The sequence below is a fragment of the Rhinoraja longicauda genome, chromosome 1, assembly GCF_053455715.1.
Source record: "Rhinoraja longicauda isolate Sanriku21f chromosome 1, sRhiLon1.1, whole genome shotgun sequence".
Lineage (NCBI taxonomy): Eukaryota > Metazoa > Chordata > Chondrichthyes > Rajiformes > Arhynchobatidae > Rhinoraja > Rhinoraja longicauda.
This window is the reverse complement of record NC_135953.1, coordinates 51881158-51895607: the sequence shown is the minus strand read 5'-3', so window position 1 is coordinate 51895607 and position 14450 is coordinate 51881158. Positions and strand designations below refer to the sequence as shown.

The 14450-nt window shown below is 44.0% G+C and overlaps 1 protein-coding gene across 1 annotated transcript in view; it reads left to right on the top strand.

Annotated features, from left to right (window-relative positions):
* The first annotated feature begins 1240 nt into the window (after nucleotides 1–1240).
* LOC144599378 (DEP domain-containing protein 1B-like) overlaps nucleotides 1241–14450 on the top strand; it is a 33635-nt gene continuing 20425 nt past the window's right edge. Inside the window, exons 1-3 of the mRNA XM_078410181.1 lie at nucleotides 1241–1375; nucleotides 7791–8056; nucleotides 12007–12133. Coding sequence (XP_078266307.1) covers nucleotides 1331–1375; nucleotides 7791–8056; nucleotides 12007–12133 — 438 coding nt within the window. The 5' untranslated portion in view covers nucleotides 1241–1330. The remainder of the gene's footprint in view (nucleotides 1376–7790; nucleotides 8057–12006; nucleotides 12134–14450) is intronic.

Here is a 14450-nt window from a genome sequence, read left to right as displayed (position 1 = left end):
ATTAGTAAAGGTGTCAAAGTTTTCAAGAAGAAGGCAGGATAATGGGGTTGAGAGGGAAAAATAGATCAGCCATGATCGATTGGCAGAGCAGACTTGATGGGCCGAATGGCTCAATTGTGCTCCTATGTCTTATGAACGCAATTTTCAGCAATATGTTTATATTTTACGTAAATACAGGTCTATGCTAGAAAATTCAACTTAAAATGATAGGCAGGGCCTAACAAGCAATTCATTAAATGTGGCACATTTAAGTCATGCCATCAAACAGCTAAGACTTGAAAAAGTTGCAGATTGCTGGAGTAACTCAGCGGGTCAGGCAGCATCTCTGGAGAATATGAATATGTGACGTTTCGGGTTGAGATCCTTCTTCGGACCTGGCCCTTGCGTTTTGAAACAAAGACAGACATCAACAGAGAATTTGTACGTGCCTCTGCAAGGAGGCGTTTCGTTTGCATTCAATATTTTTAAAAACTGTTGGAGGGGGAAGACTGTTATGAAACATACAGGTTGTGGCTTGTGGTGCAGCGCCCAGCAACCGCGCCACCCGCCGCCTCCTCAGCACTTCGTCTCCTCTCACTGGTCGCGAGCCCTGTACAAAGCGGTCGCCCCTGGTTACCGCCTCCTTATAAGGGCAGCGCCGCGGGTCACGGGGCTTCTGGCCCTGCCCAATCAGGGCCCGGCGTCTCCTTGTTCCCCCAGATTTAAACTGGCTCGGGTTCTACACACGAGGCGGATGGAGGGTAACGGCTAACTGGCGGTGGCAGGGGGAGAGAGCGGGGAGCGGGGAGCCGGGAGCCGGGAGCCGGGAGCAGGGAGCAGGGCAGCCAGGGCAGGGGGGGGGGGGGGGGGGAAGAGAGTGAGCGGGGAGCCGGGGTAGGGCAGGAGGGAGCGAGTGGGGAGCCGGGGTAGGGCGGCGGGGAGCCGGGATAGTGCGGCGGGGTGCATCGGGCAGTGTGAGCCGCCCGCTCGCCTCTGGGCAGGAGAGCGGAGCAGAGTGAGTGACGGGGTGGGGGTGCACAGGGCAGAGGCAGAATTGTACGGAGACTGGGTACACGGACAGTGAGCGACGGAACAGCGGTGCCTGGAGCAGGGTAGAGGTGCACAGTGCAGTGGTACACGGGCAGGGAGAGGGTAACACGGGGTCGGGTAGAGGTGCACAGTGCAGTGGTACACGGGCAGGGAGTGGGTAACACGGGGCCGCGCAACGGTGCATAGTGCAGCGGTACACGGGCAGGGAGAGGGTAACACGGGGTCGGGTAGCCGTACACAGTGCAGTGGTACACGGGCAAGGGATTCAATTGAAGCGGAGCGCACTGTGGACGTGAAGATCATGGGGAGCAGGATAACGCCGGGACCGTATCGAGCAACCAAGTTGGTGAGTTGCTCTACAGTGCCCGGGTTAAAGCTTCGATGCGCGTGGAAATGTAGAGTTCGGCCATTGCCGGGAAGCCGTAGGTTGCATTTGCAAAGGCTTCAGTTGTAATTTCGTTACCCGGTTTTCAAGCATCCTGTGGTCAGAGCAGATGGATTGTTTGATTTATTTATCTTGGTGTTTAAAGTTTCGTTTCCATTTCCCTAACTAGTCTGGAGAGGGGTCTGAATGAGAAAAGGTTGGCATCAAATATGCAAGGATTTCTAAAAAAAATGCAGTTTAGTTCAGACATGTATTCAGTGAGGAAGGATTGTAAGTGGAAATGTCGGGGCGATCAAAGGGTAAAAAGGTAATCTGCTAAAGGAGAAGGCTCATTTGAGTAATAAGCTAATTTCAGTCGACTTGAAAATAAACCAAACGTGGTTTCAAATGAACTGCATCCAAGAGTTTAATGTAGAAATTCATGTAGAGTTTCATGTACAGTCTCTTACAAATGGATGATAAGGCCGTGAGATGGTGCCAAAAAAATCAGTTTAAGCGATCTTCAGCAAAATCGCTTTGTGGTAAAGTTCTGGTCACTGAAGAGGATGCAGGCGAGATATGGTCACTGAAGAGCATGCAAGGGGGATAGTGTTAAAAAACAAACTGCTGAAGGAACTCAGCAGATCAGAAAGCATCTGTAGAGGGAAATGGACAGAGGACATTTGGGGTTGTGACTCCGTCCATCATCTGTAGTCACCATTAACAAAGGTATAACCAAGTTGCCAGAAATTTGTTGTCAATGCGGAAAGATATCCTAATTGTTAATGTGTCGGAAGGAACCGACGAGAGTTCTGCACAATCCTCTCTCGCTGCTCCCCTTCTGTGATTCTTCCTGCCGGCATTCATTCGTTGTTCTTTACCTCTCAACATCATCATCTATATCTCGTTTCCCCTTTCCCTAACTAGTCTGAAGGGGGGACTCGACCCAAAACGTCACCCATTCCTTCTCTCCGGGGATGCTGCCTGTTCCGCTGAGTTATTCCAGCTTTTTGTGTCTGATTGTTAATGTGTTTTCTTTGGCACACAAGAGGCCGAGGGAGGTATTAATTGAGGGGATGGTTTAGTTTAGGCAGGAAAATGTAAGATTGATGAAACAATAGGTGCAGGAGTAGGCCATTCAGCCCTTCGAGCCAGCACCACCATTCAATGTGATCATGGCTGATCATTCTCAATCAGTACCCCGTTCCTGCCTTCTCCCCATACCGCCTGACTCCGCTATCCTTAAGAGCTCTATCTAGCTCTCTCTTGATCTCTTGAATCTTGAAACCATTCAGAAAATTGGCCTCCACTGCCTTCTGAGGCAGAGAATTCCACAGATTTACAACTCTCTGACTGAAAACGTTTTTCCTCATCTCCGTTCTAAATGGCCTACCTCTTATTCTTAAACTGTGGCCCCTGGTTCTGGACTCCCCCCCCCCCCCCCCCCCCCAACATTGGGAACATGTTTCCTGCCTCTAACGTGTCCAACCCCTTACAAGGGAGACCCAGAATTATAGAACGCCCAGAGTTGCGTTCAGAGGGACAAGGAGAGCAAATGAGAAAAGGTTGACATCAAATATGCAGGGTTTCCAAAAAAAAATGCAGTTTAGACATGTAATCAGTGAGGAATGATTGTAAGTGGAAATGTTGGGGTGATCAATGGTAAAGGATAAGGCTTATTTGAGATACTACGTGTATACTTTACAACAGTGTTTGTCAAGGAGTATGATGGCGATTGGGAAAAGAATCAAACGTGAAAGAAAAACTTGATGTGGCAGATATTTAGTCATGAATGCACAACCAGGACTAGTAGAAAGCGCATTCAAATGTGGCATTAAAATAGGATCTGAATAAGTACTTTAAAAGGAATTTGCAGGACAATGGGTAGAAGGCAAAGAAGCGGGACTGACTAGTTTGCTCTTGGGCCTCCTTTTTTGTGCAGTAACCTTTTAAAATTATTTTTCAGGTCTATTTCCATAAACAGCTTTGTCTGTGAACAGTGGGAATTGATTTAATATAACATTGGGAGGGGACCTAAGGAAGAGAACAGTGAAAATGGAACAACATTGTTTTGTTGCAGAGATCTAGAACGTCGATTGAAAGTTGTGATAACCTTAAAAAGTGCTGGAATATGAACTTGAAGAGAAATGATCCACAGTACTATGGGATTTAGTGGAAGGTGGGATTAAGCTGGGTAGATCTTGGTGCCTGCCCTACAATTTCAATCATTTATTGACTAAGCTATATAGCTCCCAGAAGTATAGAAATCCATGGATTTGTATTTATGTAACGTTTCCCCTCATGTTTATAAATGGAAGTTCAGTTTGTTGAAGCTTACTCTGAATACCAGCTTACCCTTTTTGGGGGTAGACACAAAATGTTTGAGTAAACAGGCAGCATCTCTGGAGAGAAGGAATGGGTGACGTTTCGGGTTGAGAACTTTCTTCAGACTCAACCCGAAACGTCACCCATTCCTTCTCTCCAGAGATGCTGCCTATCCTGCTGAGTTACTCCAGCATTTTGTGTCTACCTTCGATTTAAATTAGCATCTGCAGTTTTTTTTAATACTCTTTTGGGGGCAAATTAGCCTTTCGTAATTGTATCTATCAAAGTATTGTGAATGTTCCAATATTACAAGCATTGAGCACAATTTTTTTTGATTTTACACCATGGGGAGTTGGGGAGACTGCCCCATGGCTCCATTTGAATGGCATTAATATTGTTATGAAGAAAGTATTGTACAGTATTGAAATTTTTAGAGGTTAAGTGGAGACCCTAGGAGGCTGGCATTGGGTAATAAAATCAGTGTATTTGGCTATTTGTAATCCTTAGCCGAGTAAATAATTAATTTAAAAAAACCAGAAAATATTACAAATGAACAAAAGGTCAGGATGTGTGTGCCCTCCGAATCGATTAAGTTTCAGGTCAATGATCTTTATTCAGAAAAAATGAAGGCTCTTTCACTGGCAATTTTGACTGTTATTCCATCTGCTATTGGTGGTTTAAGTTAAGCACTTCAGCACCAATTGAATTTCTGTTATAAAGTTAGGGTCAGTAGCTGAGGGGAGTGAGAATGAATGTGCAGAAGTATTGGGAGTGCAAAAGTAAGATTTATTTAATGCTAATTTAATCTGCTTTTGTAAATTACTCCATTTACATTGACAAATTTTGGTGAAGCAAAGTTGTCTTGTGAATCTAATTCTGTATAATTGCATTTGTGTTTTGAAGTAATGATAAAAGAGTTGGAAAATAGTGTTATATGAGGAAAGCAGAGGGAAGGCCAGAATAAAAACTCTTTTTTTGGGCCAATAAATTAGTGACAAAAAAGCCAGAAGGAAGTTTTTAATTGGGGAAGTGAGGAGAGATGTAATTCCTGGGGACTACTGCATCGATAATTAATGTCTTGAATGAAATATAATTTGAGACCATAGAATGGTACTGCACAGGAACAGGTCCTTCAGTGTCTGTACTGAAAATGATTTCAAGATAGTCAACTCTGCTTGCACAGGATTCCACAATTCCCTACATATACAAATGTGGATTTTGAAATCTCTTACACACCACTATTGTATCTGCTTCATCCATCAACCCTGGCAGTGTGTCCCAGATAACCACTACTCTATGTGTAGAAAATTGCCCCGCACACCACTTTTTAACTTTCCCCCTCTGGTCATAAAGCTATGTCCTCTAGTCTTTGACATTTCCACCCTGGGGATAAAGGTTCTTATAGACTATTCTATCTATGCTTATCAAATCCTCGATCATAGCATTCCCCTATGGTCCATTATAACGTACTTTTATCAGGTCTCCCCTCGGCCTCCGATCCTCCTGTGGGAACAATCCAAGCTTGTCCAATCTCTCCTCATGGCTAATGCTTTCAGGCAGGCAGTGTTGTGGTAAAGTGTAGGAAGGAACTGCAGATGCTGGTTTAAACCAAAGATAGACACAAAATGCTGGAGTATCTCAGCGGGATGGGCAGCATCTCTGGATAGAAGGAATGGGTGACATTTTGCGACCCTTGTTCAGACTGAAGAAGGGTCTCAACCTGAAACGTCACCCATTCCTTCTATCCAGAGATGCTACCTGTCCCGCTGAGTTACTCCAGCATTTTGTGTCTATCTTCAGTGTTATGGTAAACCTCTTCTGCACCCTCTCTAGAGCCTCTCCTTCCTATAATGCAGAGATAAACTGGACATAATACTCCAAAAGCAGCTTGTGCAAAGTTTTATAGAGCAGGGAACATTTGCCTCCTTAAACACTATCTATTCGTATTACAGGAAGCTATAGACTTGTAACCCACGATCCCTCTGTACATCAATGTTGTTACAGTTTTTGCCTTTAAGTGTGTACCATTGCATTTGCCCTTTCAAGGTGCAACACCTCTCAACTTGCTTGGATTAAACTCCATCTGCCATTTTTCCACCCTTATCTGTAACTGATCTATATCCCCTTGTATCCTTTGACATTCTTCTTTACTGTCTGCAACTTCACCAATTTTATTGTCATCCACAAACTTACAAATCATCCCATCTATATTTACATCCAAGTCATTTATATATGTCACAAATAATAGATCCAGCGCAGATGTGGTACAGCACTAGTCACAGACTTCCAGCTAGAATAAAACCTTTCCCATCAGGCTCTGTGGATTTATCCACCTTAATGCTTTTCAAGATTCCCAATACCACCATGTACTTGTTTTTGCGATCTTCCATGTTGTTCTTCTTGGTACATACAGAAAATGTAACAGGATAGTTAAATTAAAAATTTGTTTTTAAACATAAAATTTTCTGCAGATATTTGCTCTGTAGGGAGATAAATGGGGAGAAAGTAAGCAAGGTAAAGAGGCCATGGTAATGGGTAACCAATTTGAAAGATACAGTATTGGTGTTTGGGGAATGGAGCATTGGGTGGCAAATAACATTACATCAACGCTTTTGGCACTTTGGCCTTCATCAGTCAGAGTATTGAGTATAGAAGTTGGGAGGTCATGTTGCAGTTATATAAGATGTTGGTGAGACCACATTTAGAATATTGTGTGTTCAGTTCTGGGCACCATGTTATAGGAAAGATGTTGTCAAGCATGAAAGGGTTCAGAAAAGATTTACGAGGATGTTGCCTGGACTAGAGGATGTGAGCTATTGGGAGAGGTTAAGTAGGCTGGGTCTCTATTCCATGAGGCGTAGGAGGATGAGAGGAGATCTTATAGAGGTGTACAAAATCATGAAAGGAATAGATCGGGTAGATGCACAGAGTTTTTTTACCCAGAGTAGGGGAATCGAGGACCAGAGGACATAGGTTCACGGTGATGGAGAAAAGATTTAATAGGAATCCGAGGGGTAACATTTTCACACAGAGGGTGGGTGATGGGTGTATGAAACAAGTTGCCAGAAGAGGTAGTTGAGGCTGGGACTATCCCATCGTTTAAGAAACAGCTGGACAGGTACATGGATAGGACGGGTTTGGAGGGTTATGGACCAAGCACAGACAAGTTGGGATTAGGGTAGCTGGGACATTGTTGGCCGGTATGGGCGAGTTGGGCTGAAGGGCCTATCAATCTATGACTCGATTTCCCAATTTGTACTTGTTGACCCAATGGACTGTAGATGTGGGTTTATCAAAAAAGAGACAAAGTGCTGGAGTAACTCAGCAGCTTCGGGAGCATCTCTGGAGAAAGTGGATAGGCAACATTTTGGTTTGGGTTTCTTCTTAAGAGTGATTGTAGTCAGAGGGGGGAGGAAACTGGAAGAGGGGTGGTGATGGGACAAAGCTGGTAAGTGCTACAGGTGAGAGGCATTTTTTAATTGGCATTGGTCGGACAAATGCCACAGATGAAAACGCCTCGTCTATCCTTATCTCCTCATCTCAAACTTTTTGTACTTTCGGCTCTAGCCTTTGTCCTATGCTCCCCAGGACCCTCCTGTTCCCTGGTCCAACTTACCAAAATTCAACACTTCAGACGTATGTGAATTAATTTCCATTCACTATTCCTCGGCCCAGCTGATCAAGATCCTGCTGTGATTCTTGATAAGCATCTTCAATGTCTCCACACTGCCCATTTTAGTGTTACCTGCAAACCGTATCATACCATATACATTTTCATCCAAATCTTTTGATTTTTTTTGTTGGACAAGAGTACTGAGGAAAGTGGTGTTAAGATTTAGATAATCTATTATCTAATTGATGGGTTTGCTCAGTTCAATTGTTGTAAGACGTTTATCAAGAGTAATTATTTTAACAAAATTGAATCTGCAATTTTCAGAGTAAGAAACCAGCAGGTAAAGGATCGGGACAAAATAAATTGTAAATGTATAATCTAGCCTCAAAATAAGCATCAGCAGAAGACTAAGAACAAATGTTATTTTGCTAATCTTTATATTTTTCCTACCTTTCCCAGTGGAATGAAATTATTGAACTTTTTCGAGCTGGAATGCCTCTGAGAAGGCATCGCCTTCACTTCAGGACTCATGATCGCTGCTTTGCTGCCACAGAGGGAATTGATTGGTTAAATCGATTACTTAGAAGTAATCACAATTTTGGACCTGATGTTACTCGTCACCAGACTGTACAGCTGCTGAAAAAATTCTTTAAAAATCATGTGATTGAAGATATAAAAGGAAGGTGGGGAAAAGAAGACTTTGAAGATAATAATCGATTGTACAGGTACGGCAGCATTGCAAAACTGTGTTTTGTGACAGTGATTTCACTCATACTTTTTATCCTTTTCATACATCTTCGAATCTTACCGGAAGGAGAGAGCGCTTTGGCCCTATGCATTCACGTTAATCAACAAGAACGTATACGAATCACATTGTTAGTGACAATAGACAATAGGTGCAGGAGTAGGCCATTCAGCCCTTCGAGCCAGCACCGCCATTCAATGCGATCATGGCTGATCACTCTCAATCAGTACCCCGTTCCTGCCTTCTCCCCATACCCCCTCACTCCGCTATCCTTAAGAGCTCTATCCAGCTCTCTCTTGAAAGCATCCAACGAACTGGCCTCCACTGCCTTCTGAGGCAGAGAATTCCACACCTTCACCACTCTGACTGAAAAAGTTCTTCCTCATCTCCGTTCTAAATGGCCTACCCCTTATTCTTAAACTGTGGCCCCTTGTTCTGGACTCCCCCAACATTGGGAACATGTTTCCTGCCTCTAATGTGTCCAATCCCCTAATTATCTTATATGTTTCAATAAGATCCCCCCTCATCCTTCTAAATTCCAGTGTATACAAGCCCAATCGCTCCAGCCTTTCAACATACGACAGTCCCGCCATTCCGGGAATTAACCTAGTGAACCTACGCTGCACGCCCTCCATAGCAAGAATATCCTTCCTCAAATTTGGAGACCAAAACTGCACACAGTACTCCAGGTGCGGTCTCACCAGGGCCCGGTACAACTGTAGAAGGACCTCTTTGCTCCTATACTCAACTCCTCTTGTTACGAAGGCCAACATTCCATTGGCTTTCTTCACTGCCTGCTGTACCTGCATGCTTCCTTTCATTGACTGATGCACTAGGACACCCAGATCTCGTTGAACTCCCCCTCCTCCTAACTTGACACCATTCAGATAATAATCTGCCTTTCTATTCTTACTTCCAAAGTGAATGACCTCACACTTATCTATATTAAACTGCATCTGCCATGTATCCGCCCACTCACACAACCTGTCCAAGTCACCCTGCAGCCTTATTGCATCTTCCTCACAATTCACACTACCCCCCAGCTTAGTATCATCTGCAAATTTGCTAATGGTACTTTTAATCCCTTCGTCTAAGTCATTAATGTATATCGTAAATAGCTGGGGTCCCAGCACCGAACCTTGCGGTACCCCACTGGTCACTGCCTCCCATTCCGAAAGGGACCCATTTATCCCCACTCTTTGCTTTCTGTCTGTCAACCAATTTTCTATCCATGTCAGTACCCTACCCCCAATACCATGTGCCCTAATTTTGCCCACTAATCTCCTGTGTGGGACCTTGTCGAAGGCTTTCTGAAAGTCGAGGTACACCACATCCACTGACTCTCCCTTGTCAATTTTCCTAGTTACATCCTCAAAAAATTCCAGTAGATTTGTCAAGCATGATTTCCCCTTCGTAAATCCATGCTGACTCGGAATGATCCCGTTACTGCTATCCAAATGCTCAGCAATTTCGTCTTTTATAATTGACTCCAGCATCTTCCCCACCACTGATGTCAGACTAACTGGTCTATAATTACCCGTTTTCTCTCTCCCTCCTTTCTTAAAAAGTGGGGTAACATTTGCTATCCTCCAATCCACCGGAACTGATCCTGAATCTATAGAACATTGAAAAATGATCTCCAATGCTTCCACTATTTCTAGAGCCACCTCCTTAAGTACCCTGGGATGCAGACCAACAGGCCCTGGGGATTTATCAGCCTTCAGTCCCATCAGTCTACCCAAAACCATTTCCTGCCTAATGTGGATTTCCTTCAGTTCCTCCATCACCCTAGGTTCCCCGACCCCTAGAACATTTGGGAGATTGTGTGTATCTTCCTCAGTGAAGACAGATCCAAAGTAACGGTTTAACTCGTCTGCCATTTCTTTGTTCCCCATAATAAATTCCCCTGTTTCTGTCTTCAAGGGACCCACATTTGCCTTGACTATTTTTTTCCTCTTCACGTACCTAAAAAAACTTTTGCTATCCTCCTTTATATTATTGGCTAGTTTACCCTCGTACCTCATCTTTTCTCCCCGTATTGCCTTTTTAGTTAACTTTTGTTGCTCTTTAAAAGAGTCCCAATCCTCTGTCTTCCCACTCTTCTTTGCCATGTCCTCTTGCATCTCCGTCCACTACACAAAAAACAAACTTATGGAAGAGCTTGGTGGGTCAACCAGTATTTGTGGAGGGAATGGACTGAGGGAGAAGGGGGGTGGGGAGAAAGCTGGAAAAGAGTCAGAGTTGGCAGAGGGGTGGAGTAGGTGACAAAGGCTAGAGGTGAAAAGGAGACAAAAGGGTATCAGATAAGGAAAGAAGTGGATGTGTAAAATGTAAAACCCAAAGAGAGGTATGTGGGTGGAGTGGGTCAGCAGGGAGGGTAAACATGTGGCATGAAAGGGTAAGATGGGAGTCAGAGATTGGAGCTGAGCATATGGAGGAGGGGAAATGAGCACAGTGATTATGGGAGAAATGTGTGATTGCTGGTGTGGAGGTTTAGGACAGAGGAGAGGGGGGCATGAAGGAGTATTAATTGACAAGTTAATTGTTCATACTTTTGGGACGTAGGATATTCAAGTGGAATATGTGGTGCTGTTCTTCCAGTTTGCACGTGGCCTCGCTCAGACAATGGAAGAGGCTGAGTGAGGATAGATGGGTTGCTATGCAAAGGGAAGTTAAAATGGTTAGCAATCAGGAGTTCCAACAGGCCATGGTGGACAGAGCGCAAGTGTTCGGCACGGTTGCCTTGTCTATACTTAAACTCGCTGATCAATTGAGGTGACACCTGGAGCACCGAATGCAATAAACAAGTTGGAAGAGGTCTTACCAGCAAGGATGACTGGTGTTGCTGGATGGAATTGAGATAGGACCAACCTGCCTATATTTGTGTCACTTTACAATGGCCAGTTAACCTACCAACCAGCACTGGTCAATGATGACAGGCAGTAGACGTAGTTTACATTGATTTCAGCAAAGCCTTTTAGACACTGTCGGCTGTTTTGGAAAGCTAGATTTCATGGGATCCTGGTAAAACTAGCTAATTGGATACATAATTGGCTTAATTGGAGGAAGCAGATGGTGGTAGTGGAAGGTTGTTCTTTGAACTTGAGGTCCCTGACAAGTAGTTTGCCTCAGGGGTCAGTGCTTGGTCCTTTGTAATTTTTTTATCAATATCAATTATTTGGATTAGAATGTGCAAAGCATGGTTAATAAATGAAGTGACATTAATGTTTGGCTGAGGACCAAAGCTAAACTATTGTAATTGTTAGCCTAAGTAGTGCTAATTTAATTTTAGGTTTATTATTTTCAAGTGTACTAAGGCACAATGAACAGTTTTGTTCTGCAAACAAATCGAACAATACTACACATACTGTAAATACAATCAAGTCCAACTCGAGTACAATAGATGGAGCCAAGGAGAAGATACAGGATGCAGAATATAGTACTCTGCATTTTAATGCATCAATTCCTTAGACGAAGTTTAATGTACGAAATGGGTAGAGGTGAATCGAACAGTACCCTAGCTTATGGAAGGACGATTCAGAAGGCTGAGAACAGAGGGGAAGAAGCATAACATAGTAGTCCTTGTTATCAAGTTGTTCCAGAGATGGGTTTTCAACCAGGGAGATGGCATCTGCTGTTGTGACAGTAAGCAAACTGCAGTGGATCAAGGCTAACTGGGAGGCTGGAGTTAATGTGCGCAATCATGGTATGTCGATTCCTTACTGTCAGTTTGGGTTGCTTCTCGATGCAAATTGCATTTGGATTTACTGAAGTGTTTGTATGGAGCAAAATCATTTTACTCCAAGTTTACATTTGTAGTATAAATTCTAGGCAAATTATTTTAATTTCCATAGCCCACTTATTGAATATGTAGTTATTAATTGTGGTATAAGTAAAGTCATTACATGATCTGTTCCTTTTATTTTTCAGATTTCCTCCAACGTCCCCGCTTAAGCCATATCCAAAAAGGTCATATCATTTAAATTCCAAATTTCAAAATTGGAGTGAATATGATGTTCCAAGGCCAGGTCATATCCTAGTAAGGCCTATAATTTTGGTAAGAATTTTATAAATTTATTGCAATGTAAATTTGGGCCCACAACTGATGTAAATCGTTGCCACTAATTATTAAATGTTGAAAATTTCACTGTGGTTAGTTTAGTTTAAATCTTTGAGTTATATTTGAAATTAATTTTCAAGCAAAGCATTTCATGTGGTGGCAGTATTTACAGAGTTTTTGTTTGATGATGAAGCATAGCGATTGTATTTCCATGTCAAGAAGATGTACGAGTTGAAGGTGAAGTGTTTGTGGTGGATCTCATGTACGCTGCCTTTGTTCTGTAATTCCCAATCTATTGCAATAAAATCAATTTATTCACACATAAATACCTATGCCATCTCTCACAATTCCGTAACACTTGGCATGGCAGTGGAGCTGCTGCCTCACAGCGCCAGAGATTTGGGTTAGATCCCGACTATGGGTGCTGTCTGTGTGGAGTTTGCACGTTCTCCCCGTGAATGCATGGGTTTTCTCCAGGTCCTCTGGTTTCCTGCCACATTGCAAAGAAATGCAGGTTTGTAGGTTAATCTGCTTCTGTAACTTGTCCTGACTGTGCAGGATGTCTAAAGTGGTCTGTGGGAGTCATTTATGTTTAGACTAGCTACTATTGGCATATTATATTATTTTGTCAAGATATATCTTGCCGTATTATTTTGGATACTTGGGGGCAGTCGTTAGATGATCAATGTGATATATATATATATATATATATACATACATATATATATATATTTTAAAATATATTTATATCTTTATATATTTATATATATATTTGTATGTATATATTTGTATGTATGTATATCTCTGAGATTTTAAAATTTGGTTGTGGACATGTGGACCTGCAGCCAAAACAGCCAAAAGGGGAGAATGAGAGTGGGGGTGGGGGAGTGAAGGGGAGGGGGTGAGGGAGGAGAGAGTGGGGGTGGGGGGAGAGTGGAGCTGGGGAGGAGAGAGTGGGGGTGGGGGTAGAGTGGAGCTGGGGAGGAGGGCAGACTGGGGTGGGGAGGAGGGAAGAGTGGGGATGGGGGAGAGTGGCAATGGGGGGAGGAGGAGGAGGAGTGGGAGGGAGGAGGAGGAGTGGGGGTGAGAGGCAGGGAGGGGGGTGGTGGTGGGGGGAAGAGAGAGTGGGGGGGAAGGGGGGACAGTGGTGATAGGGAAGGGAGGGGGGGTGGGGAGAGTGGAGGTGGGGAGGGGTGGGGTGGGGAGGAGGGAACAGTGGGGGTGGGGGAGAGTGGGGATGGGGAAGAGGGAAGATTTGGGTGGGGAGAGTGGGGTGCGGACCGGGGGAGGGGGGGGAATAGGGGTAGGGAGGGGGGGGGAATAGGGGTAGGGAGGGGGGAAGGGGGTGGAGGCGGGGCTGGTGGGGGTGGGGGCAGGGGAGGTGCAAGTGGGGGTGGGGTAGGGGGGATGGAGTGGGTCAGTGGGGGGAGGAGGGGCGGATAAGGGGGATTGAGTGGGGGGTTGAGGGTGCTACACCAGTACAGGAGAGGCTTTGGGTCCAGGGCTCACTCACTCACGCTCTCTCTCCTTCCCTGCCCCTCCCTACGAGGAATGGGCCCAACGGGTCCACTTGGTCTAATATATATATGTATACATATACACATATATATGTATGTATATATATATATGTATATGTCATAATGGACTGGGAGTGGTCAGATACAGGGAGGGAGAGTATACAGTTCTTACCAGATTGGAGAACAGACCTGGGAGCAGATGGGGGAGCAAACCTGGAAAAGACCTGGAGACCTGGGACCAGACCAGGGTCAGAGCAGCCAGCTACGACTTGTATGCGAAATAAGTACTGCCTGGTATGTTCAAAACTAAACGCTGTTTCTCCGTGTTTAGTTCTGACTCTGGGGATAGAAAGCAGACCTGTCCCGGACGACCTGAGAGGTCTGGATGGTTCATAATGTAGCAGAAGATCAGAAATGTATTTTGGCCCTAAACCATTCAGTGCTTTATAAACCAACCGTAGTATTTTGAAATCAATAACAATAACGAAGATATATCTGCTCCAAGAAGCTGAAACTGATGGCCCTAAAGATTGATGAATCACTGAATCACTGAAGATGCCAACATATAGTACATACCTTTTAAAAAAAAAAAGTATAATGTTTTTATAGCTCCTTTTAATGTTAATTGGCAATTGTTTTGTTATATACGTAGAACAATTAGGGGCCAGATTGTAGGAGCCATTTATGTTTAGACTAGCTACTGTTGGCATATTATATTATTTTGTTTAGATATATCTTTCCATATTATTTCAGACACTTGCAGGCGGTCGTTAGATAAACCGGGCAGTGTATATATA